At 48.1% G+C, this 24816-nt stretch overlaps 1 protein-coding gene across 1 annotated transcript; it reads left to right on the top strand.

Annotated features, from left to right (window-relative positions):
- Positions 1–11681: 11681 nt before the first annotated feature.
- On the top strand, positions 11682–23867 carry LOC120936008 (putative tripartite motif-containing protein 75). Its single transcript, XM_040348083.1, has 2 exons — positions 11682–12007; positions 21383–23867. The coding sequence occupies exon 2, from the start codon at positions 21389–21391 to the stop codon at positions 23006–23008; it is 1620 nt and encodes a 539-aa protein (XP_040204017.1). The 5' UTR covers positions 11682–12007; positions 21383–21388; the 3' UTR covers positions 23009–23867.
- Positions 23868–24816: the final 949 nt, after the last annotated feature.

The following is a 24816-nucleotide window of genomic DNA, read 5'->3' on the forward strand; positions in this document are numbered from 1 at the left end:
TGCAAATTAGCAGTTACGGCGATCCACGGCGGTTTTCGCGTTCGTTACGTCGGCGCAAGTCTTAGTTTCTTGTCTCAAAGTTAAGCAATCTGTTTCATTGCTTAACTTTACACAAGCCATGTTAAAGTATGGCCGTCGTTCCCGTGTCGATTTTGAATTTTTTTTTTTCGGCGTAAGTACGTTACGGACGTCGTGATTCACAAACACGTTGCGCCGCCGTAATTTCGTGCAAAGCACGTCGGTAAAATTGCGAACAGAGCATGGGCAGAACGTCCGGCGCGGGAGCGCGCCTAATTTAAATGGTACACGCCTCATTTGAATTGGGCGGGCTTGCGCCGGACGTGTTTACGATACACCGCCGCAAGTTTACCGGTAAGTGCTTTGTGGATCGGGCACTATCACTGAAAACTTGCGGCGGTGTAACGTAAACGGGTTGCGTTGCGCCGCCGCTAGTGTACGTGAATCTGGCCCTCAGTAACTGTTCTGGAGACTCATATGATTCTTTGATTCTTTCAATGTGCTGTGTTCTAGCTGAAACTCGTACAGAGCTGGAATAGGACAAATATTTGGCCCTGGACTTCATCAAGACAGGACCACTTTAATTCAATAAAATGCTGCATGCCCACCCCCCCCCCCCTTAAAAAAAAAAAACGTCCACCAAAAGGCCCCCCCACATCCATTATTGTTGATCATGAGAGGGTGAGAGAGAGGTGGGAGTGAGAGAAAGGGGGGTGGTTGAGGGAAAAGGGGTGAGGGGGGGGTTGAGGGAAAAGGGGTGAGGGGGGGGTTGAGGGAAAAGGGGTGAGAGGGTGGGGGTTGAGGGAAAAGGGGTGAGAGGGTGGGGGTTGAGGGAAAAGGGGTGAGTGAGTGTAAGAGAGAGGGGGTGGGTCAGTGCTAGAGAGGGAAGGTAGGTGAGTGCAAGAGAGAGGGGGTGGGTGAGTGCAAGAGAGAGAGAGGGGGCTGAGAGACAGAGGAGGGGGTCAGAGAGACAGAAGGGGGGCTGAGAGACAGAGGGGGACTGACAGAGAAGGGGTCTGAGAGACAGAGGGGGGGGGGGGCGCTGAGAGGCAGGAGGGGGGAGCTGAGAGAGAAGGGGTCAGAGAGACAAAGGGGGGTCAGAGAGACAGAGGGGGTGAGAGACAGGGGGGCTGTGAGAGAGTGGGGCTGAGAGAAAGAGGGGAAGGCTGAGGCAGACCACATAGCACTGTCCCTTTCTGCAGTCCCTCCTCTGCTCTCCCTCCCCCCGCAGTCTCAGTGTGTGGCCATGTATGTGTAGGATGCCGGGGTACCTGATGGCCAGGAGCGGAAGGGCCGAGACTCCCTCTTGATCCGGGGATGCTCTCGCAGCTCTTCTCCTTCCAGCAACTTCTTGGCAGCCTCTGCCTCCCGCATGTTCTCTTCCTCCGGGCCCCCAGTCATGCGGGCCGCAAGGGTTCTTGGAGCAGAGAGGAGGGGGTGGAATAGAGGTTCTGGGAGCGCAGGGGTGGCTGCGCCCGCTCCTGTTCGCCTCTTCGGTGGTCAGGGAGGGGGTGGAGCTGTTCTCCCTCCTGGATCTCATATTTAACTGCCCTCGTAGTGCCCCCGGTAGTGCCGATGACCAGTACATGGAAAAAATGGTGGTGAAAACTGCGCTAATACCATAAGATAAATCGTGTAACAAAAAAGTGTTAGTTGCTATGATGCATACAATAGTGAGGCTGTGATTTGCTGTATCATACAAACAGTGGACAATATGGAAAAAAGAAAAAAAACGCGCTACTAACTTAATAAACAAAATAAATATATAGAAAACACTAATGCACTGATACACAAACTGTGAATATATGTGTATAATATATGTGTCCTCATAAGTGGCAAAGGTCCATGATTCTCCTGGCGGAGAGGGCTAGCATAAAAATAACAAAAAACAAAAAATGAAGAAAAAGTGTCCAAACATTCTGAAGTCCTCAAAGAAAAAAAGGAAGGGGGAAATCCAAATCCTCATCGATCCTAATGAAAGGATCCTACTTATTGTGAACTTAGACAAAACATTGTGACATGTGTTGATAGGTGATATTCCAATAGTGCCCTCCACCAAAAAGCATACGAATCTGCTTACCAGAACAAATTGGTCGCTTACTTACAGGGGACCACACAACACCTGTAGTGTATAGCAAACCGCTGGGCTCAAATGGAAAGTGGACAGCCTGGTATGGATCGTCTCCTTATCAGTGGCTCCAAAGATGGTAATCACATATATGGAAAGAGACAAAAATGTTTTAAAATGTATTGAATACAAATTCATATGGGTTGAAAACGTACAATTTGCAGTGGATTAAACAGCCTTAAACCTGCAGCACCGGCCGGTCGCATGCAGGTAAACCCGTTTTGGTAGGAGTCAAGCAGTCCAAGGGGTGATGCCAGTGTGCCGCTCGGTCCGCCCTGACTAGTTTTGTGATAGTTCACTTTATCGAAGGGCACGGGCTGCCACTGCATCACCCCCTAAACTTATAGCAAAAGAAAAAAAAGAAAAAAAACAGCCCTCAGCGTTATTGCCGTCATGCGCGCGCACGCGGTGTCACCACAGTGCAACCAAGCCTCCATGTCGGGACGAATCAGAACCCGAACATCGTCCCGAGGACCAAGCCTCACTGTGGAGTTAGCCATTAGGCTGGCGTCACTGCAGGAAAGCCGAGCCTCGATGGCGGGACGAATCAGAACCAGCAAATCTTCCCGAGGACCAAGCCTCACTGTGGAGTTAGCCATTAGGCTGGCGTCACTGCAGGAAAGCCGAGCCTCGATGGCGGGACGAATCAGAGCCCGCCACGCCATCACAAAGGCCCAGCCTCACTTTTTGGATTGGCCGTTGTGCTGGAGCGCACGCGCATGCGCAGAACGTAAGCAGAGGAAACCAAGCCTCGCTTCAGATCGCCGATCACCCGTCGGTTCCGACCGGGTGGGCATGTCGTGCTGCGCAGTGCTGTAAACGGACAATACCTCAAAGCAAGCCCGCAGCAGCTAGTCAGTTAACCCTCTGTGGTGAGGGGAAAAAAAGGGAAAGTTAAAAATTGGGCATTTAAAAGATTAAAATACTTACACTGCCCAAAAGGACAGCACAAGGTACAGAACTGATAAAGACACCCAGGTGTTACAACCCCGGTCTCAGACTCACCTCACCCGAAGGCTGAAGCAACGTGATACTGCCAAATGGGGATCACAAAAAATACCCCATACAGCCAGGGTATACAAAAATACTATGACCGTGCGGGAATGGACCATGTTCACAAAAAAACACAGTAATAAAAACATATAGGCACTTGGGTTAGATACCAAATGAAATAATGCATATAAAATTTAACTTTAAATTTAACTGCGTTTGATGGAATAGTGGCTGCGTTTGATGGCAACAGTGGCTGCGTTTGATGGGCACAGTGGCTGCAATTGATGTTTTTTTTTTTTTTTAGTTTGTTTGCACCCCCCCCCAAAAATTTTGAGCACCAGCTGCCACTGGGGGACAAGCATGTGCCTCCCACTGAAACCCTACCAGGCCACATGCCCTCAACATGGGGGGGGGGGAGTGCCTTGGGGCAGGGGGGCTATGACCCCTCCAAAACACCTTGTCCCCATGTTGATGGGGACAAGGGCCTCTTCCCCACAACCCTTGCCTGGTGGTTGTGGGGGTCTGCAGATGGGGGGCTTATTGAAATCTGGAAGCCCCCTTTAACAAGGGGACCCCAGATCCCGCCCCCCCATTTGATTAAGAATGGGGTACATAGTCACCTTGTGGCATTGCCCCTTAGTTATTTAAGAACTGTCAGACGGTGGAGCTGGCAGACAGCTGGAGCCTTTGTCGGGAGCAGAGCTTTTTTTGGGGGGTCAGCGGTGGCGACGGGTGGCATGTTTGACGATGGATCTACACCGGACTTTTTTTATTTTATATTCAGCTGTCGACTCATCGGTTTATAAGGACGCGGTGGCCGCCAGCTCCTTAACAACCAGTACACATTCCATCATTACCGTATACCTCGATCACTACTTAAAGCGGGGGTTCACCCTTAGAGGGCACTTTTTCCCCTTGGCTTCCTGCTCGTTTTCTCTAGGGGAATCGGCTATTTGTATTAAAATATGTGCAGTACTTACCCGTTTTCGAGCTGCATCTTCTTCCGTCGCTTCCGGGTATGGGCTTCGGGAATGGGCGTTCCTTCTTGATTGACAGTCTTCCGAGAGGCTTCCGACGGTCGCATCCATCGCGTCACGATTTTCCGAAAGAAGCCGAACGTCGGTGCGCAGGCGCAGTATAGAGCCGCACCGACGTTCGGCTTCTTTCGGCTACGAGTGACGCGATGGATGCGACCGTCGGAAGCCTCTCGGAAGAATGTCAATCAAGAAGGAACGCCCGCTCCCGAAGACCCATACCCGGAAGCGACGGAAGAAGATGCAGCTCGAAAACGGGTAAGTACAGCTCATATTTTAATACAAATAGCCGATTCCCCTAGACCGAACGAGCAGGAATCTAGGGGAAGAAAAATTTTTTTTTTAGAAATGGGTGAACTCCCGCTTTAATTACCGCATGAATTTAATTATTTATTTCCTTCTGTTAATGGAGTTTAAAGAGGAGTTCCACCCAAATTTGGAACTTCCTCTTATCCCACTCCTCGCCCCCTTACATGCCACATTTGGCATGTAATTTTTTTGGGGGGGGAGTGGGGGCTTCAGGAAGAGTGGGACTTCCTGTCCCACTTCCTCCTTCCTGTAGGCGACTAAGCTTAATCGCCTTTAGGAAGGGGCTGCTGTAGGCGATCGCCTAGGACACGTCACAGGTCCTAGGCGATCTCCTGGCTAATTACACGGCGCGGCGCCGGGCCGCGCCGCTCGCGCATGCGCAGTGCCACTCGCGCATGCGCAGTGGGTGCCCGGCCGTGAAGCCGAAAGCTGTCACGGCCGGGTGCCCACACTGAAAATGAAGACGCCGGCCGGGGAGGGGGGGTGAGGAGCGGAGCCCCGGCCGGCGCGTCGCTGGAGCGCTGGAGCAGGTAAGTGTCTGTTTATCAAAAGCCAGCAGCTACACTTTTTGTTGCTGCTGACTTTTAATAAACATACAAATGGCTGGAACTCCCCTTTAATGCCTTTTCATGCAGTATTTACCGGGGATTTTCAGCATTTTTCAGTAAATACCGCATAATGGTATAGTAAATTTGACAGTTACAGAATCGCATGTGATATTTAGGCAAAATGTGTCCGGACACCTAAATATCGCACACAAATTCTTTTTGTGAATAGAGCCCACTGTCACCAGTCAGTATCCCTGATCACCGCCACGCCAGACATACGATGACAGTGTACTTTTCCCCACAAAAATTGTGACAAAAAATGTACAGCTTCAAAAGACTTGCTATGCCTCTTACTAAATACCTTGGACTGGGGGCCTCAAGAAATGAGATAGGGCTGTCAGTACATCAGGATCGATCAATATACTGTATATCCCATAGTTTGTAGTCTCTATAACGTTCACACAAGCCAATTAATATACACTTATTGGGATTTTTTGGGCTACTTTGACCGATGAATATCTGGACTCTCGAAGGTCAGGCGAAAGTGAGCGCTAGTCTGAACTGAGAGCCAAGTGATCTGGCCGCCCCCAGAGCAGAGAGCTGGTGACTGTCAGTCAGCAGCTCTTCTTCCTCCTCGCTCATTGGAGCTCTGGGCTGTGGAGGGGCGGGGAGGGGCCGGCTCAGGCTCTCAGCGGCTCACTGAGAGGCTGAGCGGGGTGTCAGTCCAGGCACCTGGCGGATCCAGACTTCCATTGTCGGGATGATCCGGCGCCTGGATCGACTTCTGTCACATCAGCAGAGAGTGGACTTCAGCCCGCTCTCTGCTGAAAACGAGTCACAGGAGTGCAAAATAAACTGCATTCCTGTGATTAACAGGAGACGAACAGCCAAAAAAGCTTTGGCTTCTTCTTTAAAGTGGATGTAAACCCACTCTCATCAATTCTAAAGTACTGCCATAGTGGTGATCTATAAGGATGTACATACCTCCTGCATGTATCCTTGCCTGTCAAATGTCACCCATTTAGCTGTTTGAAACCCCAAAAAAGTCCAGAATCGGTGGGCAGGTCTGTTGTTCGGCAGCTCGGTGGGCGGAGTCATGATGTCAGCAGACTCCCGCCCACCTCTACACTCCCCTTGGCCAGAGCGTGCACAGGACCAGGCAGAGCGCGTTCTGGGTAATAGCAGAGCGCGCTCACGGCACCCCTGTCATTTTTTAAACAGCACACATGATGTCCTGTGACAGTCGGGGGTGATTGCTGCGACGGGATAGCTGTGAGCACCGACCCCCCTGCATGGCTTTTCATCATCTGCTTCTCCTCCTCCCTCCCGCGGCTTTCACCTGAAAAGCCATGCAGGGGGGAATCGGTGCTCACAGCTGTCCCCGTCGCACCGATCATCCCCAAGTGTCTCCACCCCCGATGTCGCCCCCCTCCGTGTGTCCACCCCCCCCCGTGCCGTGTCTTCATCCTCAACCCCCCCCTCGTCCTCCTCTATGTGTCCACCTCGTTCCCCGCAGCCATCGCCGGATTCTCTCTCCTCTCCCGCGGGCTGCGAGGGGGACGGGGGATCTGTCAGGATGGAGAGCGGAAACGGGACACAGAGCGTTCGTTACCGAGCGCTGTGTGCCCTGTGACAGCTGAGCAGTGTAACCCATGTGTTACTCTGCTTCAGTGTATGAATGGAGGGGAGACGCTGTCTTCCCTCCATTCATCTTCAATGCAGAGAAAGGACTGGGAAATGAATGTCCTCTGTCCCTTTCTCTGTCTCAAATGGGAGATGTCAGGGGTCTCTGTTTAGATCCCTCACATGTCACCAACGCCCCCAACAGGGCTGATTAAAAAAAATCATATTTGTTAAAAAAAAAAATGAAATTGAAAAAATATCCGGCACCACAACCCCCCCCCCCCCCCATACCAACACGGTCCAGAACCCCCCGACCACTACCCCACTGACACTGTCCACTACCCCCACTGACACTACCCCCACTGACACTGTCCACTACCCCACTGACACTGTCCACTACCCCACTGACACTGTCCACTACCCCACTGACACTACACTACTGACACTACACCACTGACACTACTCCACTGACACTACCCCACTGACACTGTCCACTACCCCACTGACACTGTCCACTACCCCACTGACACTGTCCACTACCCCACTGACACTACACTACTGACACTACACCACTGACACTACTCCACTGACACTACCCCACTGACACTGTCCACTACCCCACTGACATCGTCCACTGACACGACCACTACCCCACTGACACCGTCCACTGACACCGACCACTACCCCACTGACACCGACCACTGCCTCACTGAACACTGACACCATCCACTAACATCGTCCACTGACCACTGCCCCACTGACACCAACCACTACCCCACCCCCTTTCCCAAAGCACTGTGAAAAACCTTTTGGAAAAAAAAAAATTGTAAAATAAAAAAATTATCTGACACTGTCCACTATCCTGACACCATCTGCACCAGAATCGCATGGGTGTTCACACCTATGCGATCCGATTCTTGTCCAAACTGTCAGTTCGCAGTGCGATATGCGAGCTGAAATGGGGGTGTCATTACCATTGTATGACACTCCCCAGCAGTTCGCATATGGCAGTGTGAACTGCCATGCGAGTCGGGTGCGATGTGGGAACCCGCAGTGGATTCGCAGGGTTCCCGAATCGCACCAGTGTGAACCGAGCCTCAAAGCATACAGCCTACAAATGTCACCTGGCTCGGTTCACACTGGTGCGATTCGGAAACCCTGCGAATCCACTGCGGGTTCCCACATCGCACACAACTCGCATGGCAGTTTACACTGCCATATGCGAACTGCTTTGGAGTGTCATACAATGATAATGACACCCCCATTACAGCTCACATATCGCACTGGGAAATGACAGTTAGGACATGAATCGGATTGCATAGGTGTGAACACCTATGTGATTCTGGTGTGGACCAAAAAAAGGGTCCTGTGCGTGTTTGGTCCGAATGTGATGCAATTTCAGCCATACAGTTTGTATGGCTGAAATCGCATCGCACTGACATCGCATGTGATCTGAACAGCAGTGTGGTGCGAATCACTTGCGATCTCGCACAGCATGTGAACCAGCCCTAAGTTCATTCAGCCTTATTGGTTTTAATTATAAAAAGTGAGAAATCCACCCCTCCCCCACATAACACATCCTGGTAATATAGGAATTTTGCATCTGTGATCAGGTGACCTCAGACACACACACTTCAATATAACAATAATAATAAGAAGATCACTCAAGCTTGGACTAAATACATCTCCCCTAATAACTTGTCTATGTACCGTATTTATCGGGGTATAGCGCGCTCCCACGTATAGCGCGCACCCCTAAAGTTGCCCAGATTTCCTGTGGGGAAAAGTTTTTTTGTACTTGCAGTTTTGGTGTCTTGCGCGGCGTCCATCGGCGGCCTCGTCGGGTCCGGCGTCTGTCTGCGGCTTCGGGTGTCCTCTTCGTCGGGTCCGGTGTCCTTCTGCGGCGTGCTCGCGTCCTCCCCGCTGGTTTCCCGCACCGAGTTTGAATACTGCGCCGACATATACCGAGCGCAGTACACTCGTGTATCATCGGGCAGGCTCGGCTACTCTCGCGCTGACGTCCTGTACGTCCAGGACGTCAGCGCGAGAGGTCCTGACATTTATATTTCTATGCGTTTTGTGGCCGGGGACATTTTGGAAAGGGTCGGGGACTTTTTTCGAGTTTTGCGTGTAATAGTCTTCAAAGTAATCGCACCAGAAACGCAAGTGTTGTGTTTGTGATGCGATTTTTTTTATGTGTTTTGCGTTTTTAATTTTTCTGTTTAAAACACTGTATACAGCTGGTTGCTAAGGAGGGGGCCAGGAAGCCAGCCGATGAGTCATCAGCTGTCAGTGGGGTTCCCCGCTGACAGCTTATTGTAAAAAAAAAATTAAATTGTTGTGCAATTTTTTTATTTATTTTTTTAAATAGCGTGGGGTCTCCCCAAAATCCAAACCATACCCTTATCCGAGCATCCAGCCCGGTAGGTCAGAAAAAGCGTGGGAAGAGCAAGCACCCCCCCCTTCTGAAACATACAAGGCCACATGCCCTCAACATGGGGGATTGGGGCTTTGGGGGGGGGGGTGCTCTGCCCAGTAGTGTATTTAGGTTTTGTGCTGCCCTAGGCCTGACTAAACTTTTCTTATTCCCTTAATTTGCATAGATTTCCTCTCACTTCCTGTTTGGCTATGGGGCAGGAAGTGAAGGGAAATCTCTGCAATGGGACATGGATGGTAAAAAATAAATTGACAGGGGATATAACCCTCCCTTACTCTATCCAAAATGAAAAAAAAAAAGCGTTGCCTGTAGTTCGACTTTAAGCACAAATTTCTGACAATTTTATGGAGAGGACTAAGAAGATATAACCATGCCAATGGTGCAGCAGAAAACATATAGCACAGTGAGGAAGGTTTGTGGTCCAGGAAGATAGGACAGTCAAAATTAGAAGCACCCCCCCCCCCCCCACACACATTTATGGAATGCCAGCCGCCCGCATACCAGAAGCAGTGCAGCCGCTTTATGGGGGGGGCGCTAGACTAATTTGCTTCTCAGCCCAGTCCGCCACATAAGACTGGCGCTACACTAACAGTGTAATGCAAACTGGCGGGGACTCTTTCCGTGCTGCCCTAGGCCTAGGCCTTGTTGGCCTAGGTCAAAATACAGCGTTGGCTCTGCCCCCCCCCAAACCACCTTGCCCCCATGTTGATGGGGACAAGTGACTCTTCCCGACAACCCTGGGCTGTGGTTGTCTGGGTCTGTAGGCAGGGGGGGCTTATCGGACATTAGCACAACGGAATTGCGCCGCGATCCCCCTCCTTCGGAAGGATGTTCCTGAGCATCCACTCAGAAGAAGGAAGCTACTGACAGTGTAATGCAAACCCACGGGGACTCTTTCCGTGCTGCCCTAGGCCTGGGCCTTGTTGGCCTAGGCCAGAATACAGCGTTGGCTCTGCCCCCCCCCCCCCCCAAAGCACATTGCCCCCATGTTGATGGGGACAAGTGCCTCTTCCCGACAACCCTGGGCTGTGGTTGTCTGGGTCTGTGGGCAGGGGGGACAACACTAGGACAACAGAATCCCGCCGCTGCACAGGCATGCGCACGTGCGATCTCCCTCCTTTTGAAGGACGTTTCTGAACGTCCACACAGAAGGAGGAAGCGCCCACCCGGCCGTATATATTTGCAGTGGCCAGGTGGGAGGTGGTTAAAAACGCAAAACGTGCCTGGAAAAACACATCAAGCGCAGACAGCATAGATGTAAACCTAGGATTAAACTTTAAGGCCCCTTTCACACGGGGCGGATCAGTAATGATCCGCCTCCGTATGCTCAGCGGGGATCGCTCCGTTGATCCCCGCTGAGCCGGCGGATGACAAGGCGGTCCCCGCACACTGTGCAGGGACCGCCCTGTCTTTTCTCCGCTCTCCCCTATGGGGGATCGGATGAACACGGACCGCATGTCCGTGTTCATCCGATCCGCAGACGGAAGGAAAAAAAGGGTTTTCTTCCGTCTGCAGAATTGGATCATTGCGGAGGCGGACGAGATCGGACGCAATCTCATAGGGACCAATGTATGTCCCTTTTTCACCTGCAAACGGATGAAAAAGCGGACACACGTCCCGACCTCCGCATGTACATATACGTCAGCAGAATGGCACGGACAGGCACATGTACGTACCTGTACGTCCTCTGCTAGACGTGGGTGGGGGGTCCAATCGGGACCCCCCCGGTACATGCGGAGGTCGGGTCCGCTCGGGGAGCGATCCGGGACGACGGCACGGAGCTGAAGAACGGGGAGAGCCGCGTGTACACACGGCTTCCGCGTGCTTCACTGTGTCGGCGCATCGATCGCGTCATTCCTTTTATAGGGAAGACACGATCGATGACGTCATTCCTACAGCCACACCCCCCTACACTAGTAAGTACACACAAAGTAAACCCTAACTCCTACAGCGCCCCCTGTGGTTAACTCCCAAACTGCAACTGTCATTTTCACAATAAAGAATGCAATTTAAATGCATTTTTTGCTGTGAAAATGACAATTGTCCCAAAAATGTGTCAAAATTGTCCGAAGTGTCCGCCATAATGTCGCAGTCACGAAAAAAATCGCTGATCGCCGCCATTAGTAGTAAAAAAAAAAAAAAAATGCAAACCAACCGATAAACGATTATTGCGATTTTTTTTACCAAAAATAGGTAGAAGAATACGTATCGGCCTAAACTGAGGAAAAAAAAAATTTTTATATATGTTTTTGGGGGATATTTATTACAGCAAAAAGTAAAAAATATTGCATTTTTTTCAAAATTGTCGCTCTATTTTTGTTTATAGCGCAAAAAATAAAAACCGAAGAGGTGATCAAATACCACCAAAAGAAAGCTCTATTTGTGGGGAAAAAAGGACGCCAATTTTGTTTGGGAGCCACGTCGCACGACCGCGCAATTGTCTGTTAAAGCGACGCAGTCCCGAACTGTAAAAACCCCTTGGGTCTTTAGGCAGCAATATGGTCCGGGGCTTAAGTGGTTAAACAAAAAGTTTCCAGAAATGGCCTGGCCAGCAAGTGGTTTTATTTGAACAAGCTGAGGTTAGAAGCTGATTGGTTACCATGCACAGCTGCACCAGGTTCCCAGATTGATTAAATCTCCTCATGTGTGGTTTCCTGCCTGCAACTTGTATCCTTGCACCAGTTGTACTTGTGCGTCATCTCTGGGCCTTGTGCGTCATCTCTGGGCCTTGTGCGTCATCTCTGGGCCTTGTGCGTCATCTCTGGGCCTTGTGCGTCATCTCTGGGCCTTGTGCGTCATCTCTGGGCCTTGTGCGTCATCTCTGGGCCTTGTGCGTCATCTCTGGGCCTTGTGCGTCATCTCTGGGCCTTGTGCGTCTCTGGTAGCTTCCAGCCTTCCTTCACCTCCAGGATACCCGGTGAGTTTCAGCCTGCCTCTCATTTAGGGTTGCCACCTTTTCTCCAGGCCAAACCCAAACACTTTAGCGACGCACAGGATTTTTTCCTGTAGTATACACTATAGGATTGTAAAAGAACTGGGACACCTTTGGGAGCCCCAAGGAGAGTTGTAATGTGGCGCATACAGTGGGCCACAGTAAAGAGTGGGTGTGGCCAAATTGTGTTAACAGTGGACGGGGTATTGTTAAAGAAAACCAAAAGCGTTCTTGTGTCCATAAAATAATCTTTCTTTGCTGTGCCGCAAGTAAGTGTCTCAAAGGCCTGTATAAATCCCTTTTATGACTAAGCCTATTTATGACATTTGGTGTTTACAAGTTACAATCCATATTTTTTGCTAGAAAATTACTTAGAACCCCCAAACATTATATATATATATATATATATATATATATATATATATATATATATATATATATATATATATATTTTTTTTTTGCATAATGTGAAAGATGATGTTACGCCGAGTAAATAGATACCAAGCATGTTGTGCTTTATAATTGCACGCATTCGTGGAATGGCGACAAACTATGGTAACTAAAAATCTACATAGGCGACGCTTTAAACTTTATTTTTTTACGGTTACCAGGTTAGAGTTGCAGAGGAGGTCTAGTGCTAGAATTATTGCTCTGGCTCTGACCATCGCGGCGATACCTCGCATGTGTGATTTGAACACCGTTTTCATATGCGGGCGCAACTTCCGTATGCGTTTTCTTTGTTGCGCAAGCTCGCAGGGAGGGGGGTGCTTTTAAATGTGTGTTTTTTTTTTTTTTTTTTTTTTTCTTATTTTATTTATTTTTATAATATTAATATATTTTTTTATTTATTTTTATTTTTTACAAATTTTGATCACTTTTATTGCTGTCACAAGGAATGTGAACATCCGTGGTGACAGTTACTCCTTTTATGGAGGGATCGTGGGTCTAAAAGACACCCGATCCCTCCTTTGCACTTCAAAGTATTCAGATCGCCGAAAACGGCGATTCTGAATACTGTGTACTTTTTTTAATCCGGCGCCATTGGCAGCCGAGAAACCCGGAAGTGACGTCATGACGTCGCTTCTGTGTTTCCATTGCGGAGACTGAATCAAAGCCGTTTACGCCTGGACATCGGAGGCGCCGGATGGAGGTGGGACGGGAGGCCCGGTCAGAGCGGCGAAAGGAGGGGGGAGGGGTGTCCCCTCCCGCTCCTCCAGCATAACAACCCATTCGGTTGTTGTGTCTGGATAGCCAATCGGCCGCTATAAACAACTTAAAAAAAAAAAAAAAAATCGTATTTATTTTTATAATATAAAAACAAATTTTTAACCACTTAACGCCCGCCGCACGACTATTTACGTCCGCAAAATGGCACGGACAGGCAGATGAGCGTATATATACGTCCTTGCCTTTCCGTGGGTCAGGGGTCCGATCGGGACCCCCTCCGCTGCGTGCGGCTTACCTCGGGGAGCGATCCGGGACGACGCGCGTGGCTATTCGTTTATAGCCACTCCGTCGCGATCGCTCCCCGGAGCTGAAGAACGCGGAGAGCCAAATGTAAACACGGCTTCCCCGTGCTTCACTGTGGCGGCGCATCGATCGTGTCACCCCCTTTATAGGAGAGACACAATCGATGACATCAGACCTACAGCCACACCCCCCTACTGTTGTAAACACACACTAGGTGAAGCCTAACACGTTCAGCGCCCCCTGTGGTTAACTCCCAAACTGCAACTGTCATTTTCACAATAAACCATGCAATTTAACCACTTCCATACTGGGCACTTAAACCCCTTCCTGACCAGAGGACTTTTTGCGATTCGGCACTGCGTCGCTTTAACTGACAATTGCGCGGTCGTGCGACGTGGCTCCCAAACAAAATTAACGTCCTTTTTTCCCCACAAATAGAGCTTTCTTTTGGTGGTATTTGATCACCTCTGCGGTTTTTATTTTTTGCGCTATAAACAAAAATAGAGCGACAATTTTGAAAAAAAATAAAATATTTTTACTTTGTTGCTATAATAAATAGCTCAATTTTTTTTTTTACGTTTTTTTTTAATCCTCAGTCTAGGCCGATACGTATTCTACATATTTTTAGTAAAAAAAAAAAAAATCGCAATAAGCGACTGGTTTGCGCAAAAGTTATAGCGCCTACAAAATAAGGGACAGAATTATTATTATTTTTTTTTTTTTTTTACTAGAAATGGCGGCGATCTGCGATTTTTATTGGGACTGCGACGTTATGGCGGACACGTCGGACACTTTTGACACATTTTTGGCGCCATTTACATTTATACTGCAATCAGTGCTATAAATATGCACTAATTACTGTATAATTTTTTTTTTTACTAGAAATGGCGGCGATCTGCGATTTTTATTGGGACTGCAACGTTATGGCGGACACATCGGACACTTTTGACACATTTTTGGCGCCATTCACATTTATACTGCAATCAGTGCTATAAATATGCACTAATTACTGTATAAATGCTTTTTTTTTACTAGAAATGGCGGCGATCTGCGATTTTTATTGGGACTGCGACGTTATGGCGGACACATCGGACACTTTTGACACATTTTTGGCGCCATTCACATTTATACTGCAATCAGTGCTATAAATATGCACTAATTACTGTATAAATGTGACTGGCAGGGAAGGGGTTAACACTAGGGGGTGAGGAAGGGGTTAAATGTGTACCCTAATTAGTGTTCTAACTGTGGGGGAGGGGGGGTGACTGGGGGGGTGACCGATCTATGTCTCTATGTACAAGAGACACAGATCCGTCTCCTCTCTCCCCTGACAGCACCGCTGTCTGCGAGAGCCGGGAATGAGAGATGATCTCATATGTAAACATATGAGATCATCTCTCATTGGCCGCACAGATCGCCTAGGAAACGGCCGCTCCGATTGGCCGTTCACGGCGATCTGTGACTGGCTGTGTCCAAGGGACACGGCCAGTACAGAAGTTCCCCGCCGCGCGCTCGGGAGCGCGCGCGGGGAACGTGTAAAGGAGAGGCCGTAAAAACACGGCCTGTTAGAGATTGGGAGCCGCGCTGAGGCCGTACAAAGTCGTACGGCCGTCAGCAAGTGGTTAAATGCATTTTTTGCTGTGAAAATGAACATTTTTCCAAAAATGTGTCACAATTGTGCGAAGTGTCCGCCGTAATGTCGCAGTCACGAAAAAAATTGCTGATCGCCACCATTAGTAGTAAAAAAAAATAATAAAAATGCAATAAAAATATCCCCTATTTTGTAAACGCTATAAATTTTGCGCAAACCAATCGATAAACGCTTATTGCAATTTTTTTTTTTTTTTTTTTTTTTTTTCCTACCAAAAATAGGTAGAAGAATACGTTTCGGCCTAAACTGAGGAAAAAAAAAGTTTATTTGTTTTTGGGGGATATTTATTACAGCAAAAAGTAAAAGATATTGCATTTTTTTTCAAAATTGTCGCTCTATTTTTGTTTATAGCGCAAAAAATAAAAACCGCAGAGGTGATCAAATACCACCAAAAGAAATCTCTATTTGTAGGGAAAAAAGGACGCCAATTTTGTTTGGGAGCCACGTCGCACGACCGTGCAATTGTCTGTTAAAGCGACGCAGTGCCGAAACGCAAAACCTGGCCTGGGCATTTAGCTGCCTAAAGGTCCGGGGCTTAAGTGGTTAAAATTTTGATCACTTTTATTGCTGTCACAAGGAATGTAAACATCCCTTGTGACAGTAATAGGTGGTGACAGGTACTCTTTGTGGAGGGATCGGGGGTCTAAAAGACACCCGATCCCTCCTTTGCACTTCAAAGTATTCAGATCGCCGAAAACGGCGATTCTGAATACTGTGTACTTTTTTTAATCCGGCGCCATTGTCAGCCGAGAAACCCGGAAGTGACGTCATGACGTCGCTTCCGTGTTTCCATTGCGGAGACTGAATCAAAGCCGTTTACGCCTGGACATCGGAGGCGCCGGATGGAGGTGGGACGGGAGGCCCGGTCAGAGCGGCGAAAGGCGGCAGGAGGGGGGGGGGGGTGTCCCCTCCAGCATAACAACCCATTCGGTTGTTGTGTCTGGATAGCCAATCGCCAGCTCTAAACAACGGTACCGGGATGATGCCTGCAGCTGCAGGCATCATCCCGGTATAACCCTCGAAAGCCCAGGACACATATATGCGTTCGCTCGGCGTGAAAAGGTTAAACCTCAGCATAATCATTAAAAAGAAGAAAAAAAAAAAACCTTCTAGTACATATGATTTTGTGTACGTTGAAAATAATCAGAGAGCCAACAATTTATCTGAGCCGACCTTAGTTAACCACTTCCTGCCCAGCATAGCAAAATGACGGCCGGGCGGTGGTATCCTGATTGGGCATCATATGGCGTCCAGCAGGGGAACATGCCAGCGTGCAAGGAGCCTCTGACAGAGGTTTCTTACCAAGTAATCAGCTGTGACCAATCACAGCTGATCATTGTGTGACCCAGAAAGTGGCGGTAAGAGCCAGTTCACACTGGGGCGACTCGTCGGGGGGCTCAGCCGACTGACAAGTCGCCTCCCATTCTATTCCCCAGAACCGTTCTAATAGGAGCGACGCAAGTCTCTCTGACTTAGAAAGAGGTTCTTGTACGACTTCGGGGGCGGCTCGGGGCGATTTGCATTGACTTCTATACAGAAGTCATTTTGCTAATCGCCCCCGAAGTCGTGCCGCCGCCATGTGAACCGACTCTAAATGGCTTTCCTTGGTTTGCGCTGACAGGGAGAGCCGATCGGCGGCTTTCCCTGTCAGGGGGTGGAGTCTGCGCTGATTATCAGCACATTGATTATCAGCACAGCCCCCTCAGATGTGCCACCACAGCTGCCAAAAAGGTGCCCATCAGCTGCCAGTCAGTGCCCCATCAGAAACAGCTGTAGGTGCCTATCAGTGCCAATTGGTGCCCATCAGTACCGCCTGTCAGCGCTCATCAGTGAAGGAGAAAACAAAACTTTATAACCAAAATGATGAAAAACATATTTTTTTTTCAAAAATGTAGGTCTTTTTTAGTTTAGCAAAAAATAAAACCCCCAGAGGTGATCAAATACCACCAAAAGAAATTGTACATTGTGCAGCATCGTTCCAGTTGGTGTCGGAACTCCACTGTCTAAATTCTGCCACATAGTCCTCTACTGCCCTGCGCCCCTGTTGTAGTGCACATAATGCTGCTTCAGCAGTGGCTGCTAACTGTGTATCTTCATAAATGAGGTCCATGGCTTGGTACTGAGGTGATTAAGGCATTCTTCCTTATGCTCCAGGAGACGATGCGCCCAAGTTTGGGGTTCGCCGGATAGCAGCAAAATGACGAAGCCCACCTTTGTGGTTTCAAGTAGAAAAGTTCGCAGGCATTGCGAAAAGCTCTGTACTTGCTACGGTCACCAGAAAAACTTTCCGGAGTGGGGACTCTGGGCTCCGGCGGCAACATCACTGCGTAGGTTCCAGATGCCGCAGGGGCTGCTGCAGCCAGAGTTTGAACACGCCCCTCCAGTCGGGTATATCCCTCTTGCAAGTTCCTTACAGCAGTGGTGAGACCATCCAAATAGCGGCATAAGTCCTCCATAGTTGACGCTCCCTGTGTGGGCTCGGACATGGCTGACCAGTACTGTCACGTACCTGGTTGTAGAGCCCAATGTGCAGGGAGTGGCCTCTCGTAAGCCTCTGACTCAGGAGCCCCTCGTAGAGCAGACAGAGGGTCAAGAGTCTAGAGGGACACAAGCACCTGGTGGTAAGCTGGTTAGCGGACCGGCAGTGGAAGTAGATGGGTGTTGGCAGGGTCCTGGCAGGATACCACGGTACACAGGAACAGTGATGTAGCGCTTGCTGGATAAGAGCCAAGTGATTGGCGCACACACTGGATCAGGCAGCACATCAGGAAACCAGAACAGATCCGAAAGGGTCGGTATATCGGGCGGGCAGACAACAGAGCCAGGGGTTAAGCAGAGTCGGTGGTCAGATCAAGCCGGGGTCGAGGGCAGGCTGCAGGCAGCGGTAGGTCACAGGAAGCTGGGTCAGGTGAACAGGAATCAAACAGATGGCAGGTGCAGGTTCTTCAGGAAACGCTGTAGACTGGTCAGCAAGATGAGGGGCTGGACAGTTTAAATAGCGTTTCTTGGCGCCAAAACGCCGTCAGCGCGCGCACAGACGCGTGCATACGTCGGGACTGAATTCCCCTGTTGCCACCGATGGCTGAATTGCTGGATCTTCTACCATGACAGACTGCTTTTCCAACATCCTCGAGTTGACCCGTTCGGGGTCCCACTGTGGCTGTTGGACAGTTTCCCAGGGGGGGGATATTGTCATGGACCTTGGAATGCTGAAGTGTTTACTTGAAATCTGTTACACAGTGGGGGGTATTCTGCCATGTCTTAAGGCTAATACCCCCCCCCCCCCTCCAGACGGCTCCATGGTCTGAAGGAAAAGCATTGTTCTGTGTTTGGCTGTTTGTGTACTGTGATTACCCCCTGGGGCTTCTGTCTCATTACACATATCAGTCCTCCTATTCAAGCTATCGGACCAATCCCTGCTGACCCTGTTACAAGTCCTCATTTGCATGGCCAAGAGGACCGAATTGAGAACTACAATGTACTTTTGCAATTGACCAATATGAAAGTGGTTGTTGGGGGCAGGGTGTTCAAACTGCTGTATACAAGTGTGTGTGTGTGTGTGTGTGTGTGTATCCAATAAGAGTCTCCTGTTTGAACTTGCATACAGCCTGCCTGGTGTTTGACACTCCTCTGCTACTATTGGATCAGATTGCAACGTCTGATGGTTTGGCCATCCGATGCTCCGGGATTTGAACTACAGCTATGTGCCGTTCGAAATCCATTTGTGGATTTCGAACGGCACATAGCTGTAGTTCGAATCCCGGAGCATCGGATGGCCAAACCATCAGACGTTGCAATCTGATCCAATAGTAGCAGAGGAGTGTCGGGAGAGTGGAACCCGAGCGAGCAAGGGTCTCGTTACACTTAGAACCCTCAAAAATGTATAGGTTTTTTTTCTAACACCCTAGAGAATAAAATGGCGGTTGTTGCAATACTTTCTGTCACACCGTATTTGCGTAGCGGTCTTACAAGCAATGCTGTATCCTGGCCTAGGGCAGCATTTTGCAGGGGGGCAGCACAGAAAGAGTCCCCGCTGGCTTGCGCTACACTGTTAGATTTCAGAGATTTCCCTTCACTTCCTGCCCCATAGCCAAACAGGAAGTGAGAGGAAATCTATGCAAATTAAGGGAATCCAATGCCCCACCAGGCCCTAAGAACTAGTGTCCTCACTCAAATTTCAGGGCGGGTCTTAAACAGAATGGGGTGTGGCCTTGACAGAAAGGGGTGGGTCATATTTAAATTAGGGGGTGCAGGTGTTTAGTCAGGCCTAGGGCAGCACAAAACCTAAATACACTACTGCTTACAAGCGCACTTTTTTGGGAAAGAATACACTTTTTTTTAAATAAAAAAATAAGACAACACTAAAGTTAGCCCAATTTTTTTTATACTGAGAAAGATAATGTTACGCTGAGTAAATTGATACCCAACATTAGGGATGAGCCGAACACCCCCGTTCGGTTTGCACCAGAACCTGCGAACAGACCAAACGTTTGTGTGAACTTTAGAACCCTGTTAAAGTCTATGGGACTCCAACGTTTGAAATCTAAAGTGCTAACTTTAAGGGCTAATATGCAAGTTATTCTTAAAGTGCTAAAAAGTGTTTGGGGACCCGGGTCCTGCCCCAGGGGACATGTATTAATGCAATTTTTTTTTTTTTTCTAAAACTGCTATTTTTCGGGAGCAGTGATTTTAATAATGCTTAAAGTGAAATGATAAAAATGAAATATTCCTTTAAATTTTGTGTGTGTGTGTGTTGCCTGTAAAGTAGCGCTTGTTTCCCGTGCTTAGAACTGTCATTTCTGAAGGAAGAAAAGTCATTTAAAAGCACTCGCGGCTATAATGAATTGTCGTCTCCCGGCAATACAGAGAAAAGTCATTGATAAAAAAATATGCGTAGGGGTCCCCCCAAATTCAATTACCAGGCCCTTCAGGTCTGGTTTAGATTTTAAGGGGAACTCCCCCCCAAATTTAAAAAAAAAATGGCGGAGTTCCCCCCCAAAAATCCACACCCCCTTATCCGAGCACGCAACTTGGCAGGCCGTAGGAAAAGGGGGGGGGGGACGAGAGAGCTGGTGTGGGGGTTCTTTGGGGTGCTGCGGGTAGGGTGGTCCACTTTGGGGTGCCTTAGATATGATGGACTGATTTGGAGTTTTGAGATAGAATGGGCCACTTTGGTGTTGTATTAATAGTGTGGGTTGCTATAGGTAAGATGGGCTACTTTGAACTGTCAGTGGAAGGTTTGGGTGCAGTGGATAGTAAGGGTTGTTGTAGGTAGGGTGAGTTTAATTTAGACCCCTTCCATGGTCAACGCCATGTGGCTACACCCTCTGTTCGCAGTGGCGTACACAGCACACTGTGTTACTACTCTCTCTTTAAGCCACCCAAAGGTGTCCAAGGTCTTTTACAATCCTATTTTCTATAAAGTCTTATATATATATATATATATGCAGTGCGCCAAAATAGTGTTTGGATTTGGCTTGAAGAAAAAAGTGGCAACCTTATGCTGTGTTCTGCCCATCTCTAGTACAGGCTGCTCCTGGAAAAAGACAGTGTGGCTGTTTCAAGGAGCACAATACGATGATACTTGAACAAAAATGAGCTGTGTGCTTGAGTTGTCAGAAGGAAGCCTTTACTGTGCCTGTAGGGGTGCAAACTGGCGCTGATTGACCTTAGGCAGTCTCAGTGTGTTTGATTCGGGTGGCCACCCTTTGAGAGAGACTTCAGTACAGGAAAATAAGACCAAGACAGAACCACGATGTATCTGAAATCATTCTCTGACTTTAGTGATACTATGACAATATATGCATTACAAAAAGGGAGGGGCCGTAATACATTAATTTTGGGTAAAAAGAAAGAAATATTATGAATTAATTGGAAAAGGAGGAAAGTATAAAATAGAGGTTATAGATAAAAATATATAAATTCATTTCCAGTAATTATTAAGGAATGTCTCACAGACTATATGAAAACAACACCTGTGAAAATAACAAGAAGAAAGATTCATCTCCGGCAATTACTAAAGAATGTTGCATGTATAAAGTTTTGCTCAGAGATAAGAACTAACAAATTATGTGTACTAGGCCATTTAGAATTCTACTAAAATGAGTGAAATAATATTCACTCTGAAAACCTCTTAACCCTTTACAACATATGTAACAGTGAAGGAAGCACCCTAGCTTCAGAACCTGACTCCCTCCCTCCGACTCCCTTCCTTATTTAGTTTTGTTTCTCTCTTGCAGTCGGCGATGGCGTTCTCTGATGCGAGGAAAGAGCTGGACTGTTCCATCTGTCTGAACATTTATACCAATCCTGTGACTCTGAGATGTGGACACAACTTCTGCCGGGACTGTATAGAAAGTGTTCTGGATACACAGGAGGGGTCCGGAGTTTATCGCTGTCCTGAATGCAGAGGAGGGTCCCAGGAGCGGCCTGAACTTAGCAGGAACATAACACTGTGTCACATAGTGGAGAGTTTTCGATCTCCCGAGCCAGAGAAGAAGGGGGAAAAGATGAGCCAGATCTTCTGTACACAATGTATTCACTCTCCTGTACCCGCTGTTAAATCTTGTCTGCATTGTGAAGCTTCTCTGTGTGACGACCATCTGAGAATCCACAGCAAGTCACACCAACATGTCCTATCTGACCTCACCACTCCCCAAAAGAACAGGAAATGCTCCATCCATGAGAAGATCCTGGAGTATTACTGCACCGAGGACTCGGCCTGTCTCTGTGGGTCCTGCAGGCTGCATGGAGACCATCGGGAACACCAGGTGGAGGCTCTGGAGGAGGCCTCCAAGAAGAGGAAGGAGAACCTGACCAATGCTCTGCAGGAGTTATTGAAAAAGAAAAAGGAGCTAGAGGAGAGTGTGGAGATTCTGCAAAAATACAAGAGAAAGGTACAAGACAGTGCAGACGGTGTAACCAAGAAAGTCACCACCATATTCAGAGACATCAGGAGACAACTGGACATCCTGGAGAGAAGAGTTCTGAACAAGATCTCTTGCCAGAACGAGAATATCTCATTCCCAGCCTCTGCTTTAATTCAGGATCTGGAGATAAAGAAGGACGATCTGTCCAGGAAAATGCATCACATCGAGGAGATATGTAACATGACGGATCCATTGACTTTCCTACAGGAATCAGACACAGGTGACTTGTGTGATACTGAGGATGGAGATGAGGAGGACAAAAAGAGATGTAATAAACTCCTTCATGGTGGGGGGGATGTGGCTGTGACTGAGATCTTGCCCTTATTACATACAGGATTATATGATATAATAACAGGGGTAAATAAAGGGATTAATATACCAGAACCTGCACAAATAACACTGGATGAAGACACGGCTCATAATAATCTATATCTTTTAGATGACGGGAAGACCGCACGCAGGATAACCAGAAACCTAAATCGCCCCGCAACACCAAAGAGGTTTACAATATCTCCTCAGGTGTTGAGCAGTCAAAGTTTCTCCTCAGGGAGACATTACTGGGATGTGGATGTTTCGGGATCCTCACAGTGGAGAGTTGGGATGTGTTTCCCCAGTATAGACAAGGGACAACACTATGCAGACCTTGGAAATAATCCTGTGTCCTGGTGTCTGGAGAGGAACGCCAATCAGTTGTTAGTGAAGCATGGCTACAATTCTGCAACCCCTTTAGCTGGTAATGCCTCAGTAACCACAGTCAGAATAAATCTGAATTATGAGGCCGGGCAGATCTCATTTTATGAGTTGGTTTTCCCGATCCGGCACCTCCACACCTTCACTGGCATCTTCACCGCCTTCACCTTCACTGAACCGATGCATGCTGCATTATATCTAGGTAAAGGTTGTTTAAAGATATGTAAAGGGAATCGGGTGGTGTGACACATTTACCCCAAGACTGGCGACATCACCGGCATTCTGATTGGTTCAACTAGGATCATATATTATCCATACAGATGTATTATATATGATCCCAGGTCCGCCTAGTGTCCACCTTCCCCCTACTGGCAGATGCTGTGGTCACTGACAACTCAGATTTCAGACAACCGCTCCCAGCATGCCTCAGAACATGGCTGCACAAGTCTTACCAAGCAGCGCAACATGGATTTATTAAAAGAAAACGACATTTTTAATAAAACACATAGATAAGGTAACTGATATATATAATAGTTTATTGGTGTTAAATTTGAATGGAGCACCTAGGGCTGCCTCTATCCAAAATCCCAACCTTCTCTTCCTTGTGGTTATGGCAGCAGTATTGTGTTATTAGACAGAATTATACAGAGCTCACATACTAGTTCTCTTTAACTTGCTCACTGCTTTTCCCAGAAGCTTGCACAGAGCTGGAGGTTCAATGGCAGACAAGCCCTGCAGTGTTTTACCATTAGTGCTCCTTCTCTGATGGGATACTGAGGTGAGGAGCATGACAACCTCAGCCTGTACTCCAACCAGGCCACGTTCCCAACGTGTTTCTCTCCGCCGCCGGAGCTTGGTCATGGGGATACCCATGATTAAGCTTCGGGGGGCCGAGTGAAAAATGTTGGGGGCGTGGTCTGGTTGGAGTCCAGGCTGTTGCCACTCTCTTCACCTCTCTAGGACATCTTGGATGTGCGACTTCCAAGGGCCACCCTTTTTTTGTTCGTACTCTTGCAGGAGCCAGGATGGGCTCCATCCCCTGGCTGTCAGCACTCCAAACAGCAGCTGTGGGTGAACCATCTGCATACCACTTTTTTTTTTTTTTTTTTCAGGTCACACTGTGTCTCCCAGTAGCCAGAAAATCTCCACCTAATGCTGGCTGCTGGGAAGGTATATAAACTATGTTCCCTTGCTAGCTCAGTGTTTTTCCTGTGTGCCATGTAGCTGGTTATTGATGTGCTGCTCCTGACTGTGATCCTGGTTCCTGCTGTGATCCTGTTCCAGTACCGGCATCCTGTACCCTGCTACTTCATATCTGCTCTCCTTGTTCCTGAACCCAGTTCTGGCCCTCTTCCTGATCCCTCTTCTTGCAGCTCCTGTCTTACCCTGTTTATCCGTATCCCCCCCCCTTTTGTATACGGTATATGTTGTTATAGTTAGGTTTTGTGTCCCTTGGTTTACTGTTCCTGTATATTGTCACATTTCCTTGTATTGTGTTGGTTGAGTTTTGCTTCATAAATAAATCTTTCTTTAATCACAAAAAGTCTGGTTTCCGTTCCTTATGTACAGTTCCCCTGATCTGGTCAGCCTTGCTGTTGCCGAATCCCTACACTCAGTATCCTAACACTCTGTAACCAGAGCAGTTAAAATGATTATTTTTGCATTTATTTAATTTACAGGCTGGATTAAGTCTCCCTTCGCATTAATGCATCTCCAAAGTCGCACAATTTCCAGCGCAACTTTGATCCGACTTTACACTCAATGGATCTAAGCTGCATCAAAAGTCGCATCAAAGCAGGCACATTTTCAAAGTCGCACTAATTGAATGCGTGCCAATTGAAAAGAATGGAGTGAGACTTGATGTCCAAAGTTGCATTAAAAATCGCACAAGTGTGAATGGAGCCTAAATGTGTGTGGAGGACCCCTTTTGCACAGTTGTGTATATCGCACCTTTGCTTTTTTGCTAGTCAGAGCAGCAGCCATGTTTATTGTCATGTAATACTGACTTCTGTTATCAGTATAATTGCAACTTTGTGCTTTGGCTGTAAGCCCAG

Source organism: Rana temporaria, chromosome 4 (assembly GCF_905171775.1).
Source record: "Rana temporaria chromosome 4, aRanTem1.1, whole genome shotgun sequence".
NCBI classification, from domain to species: Eukaryota; Metazoa; Chordata; class Amphibia; order Anura; family Ranidae; genus Rana; species Rana temporaria.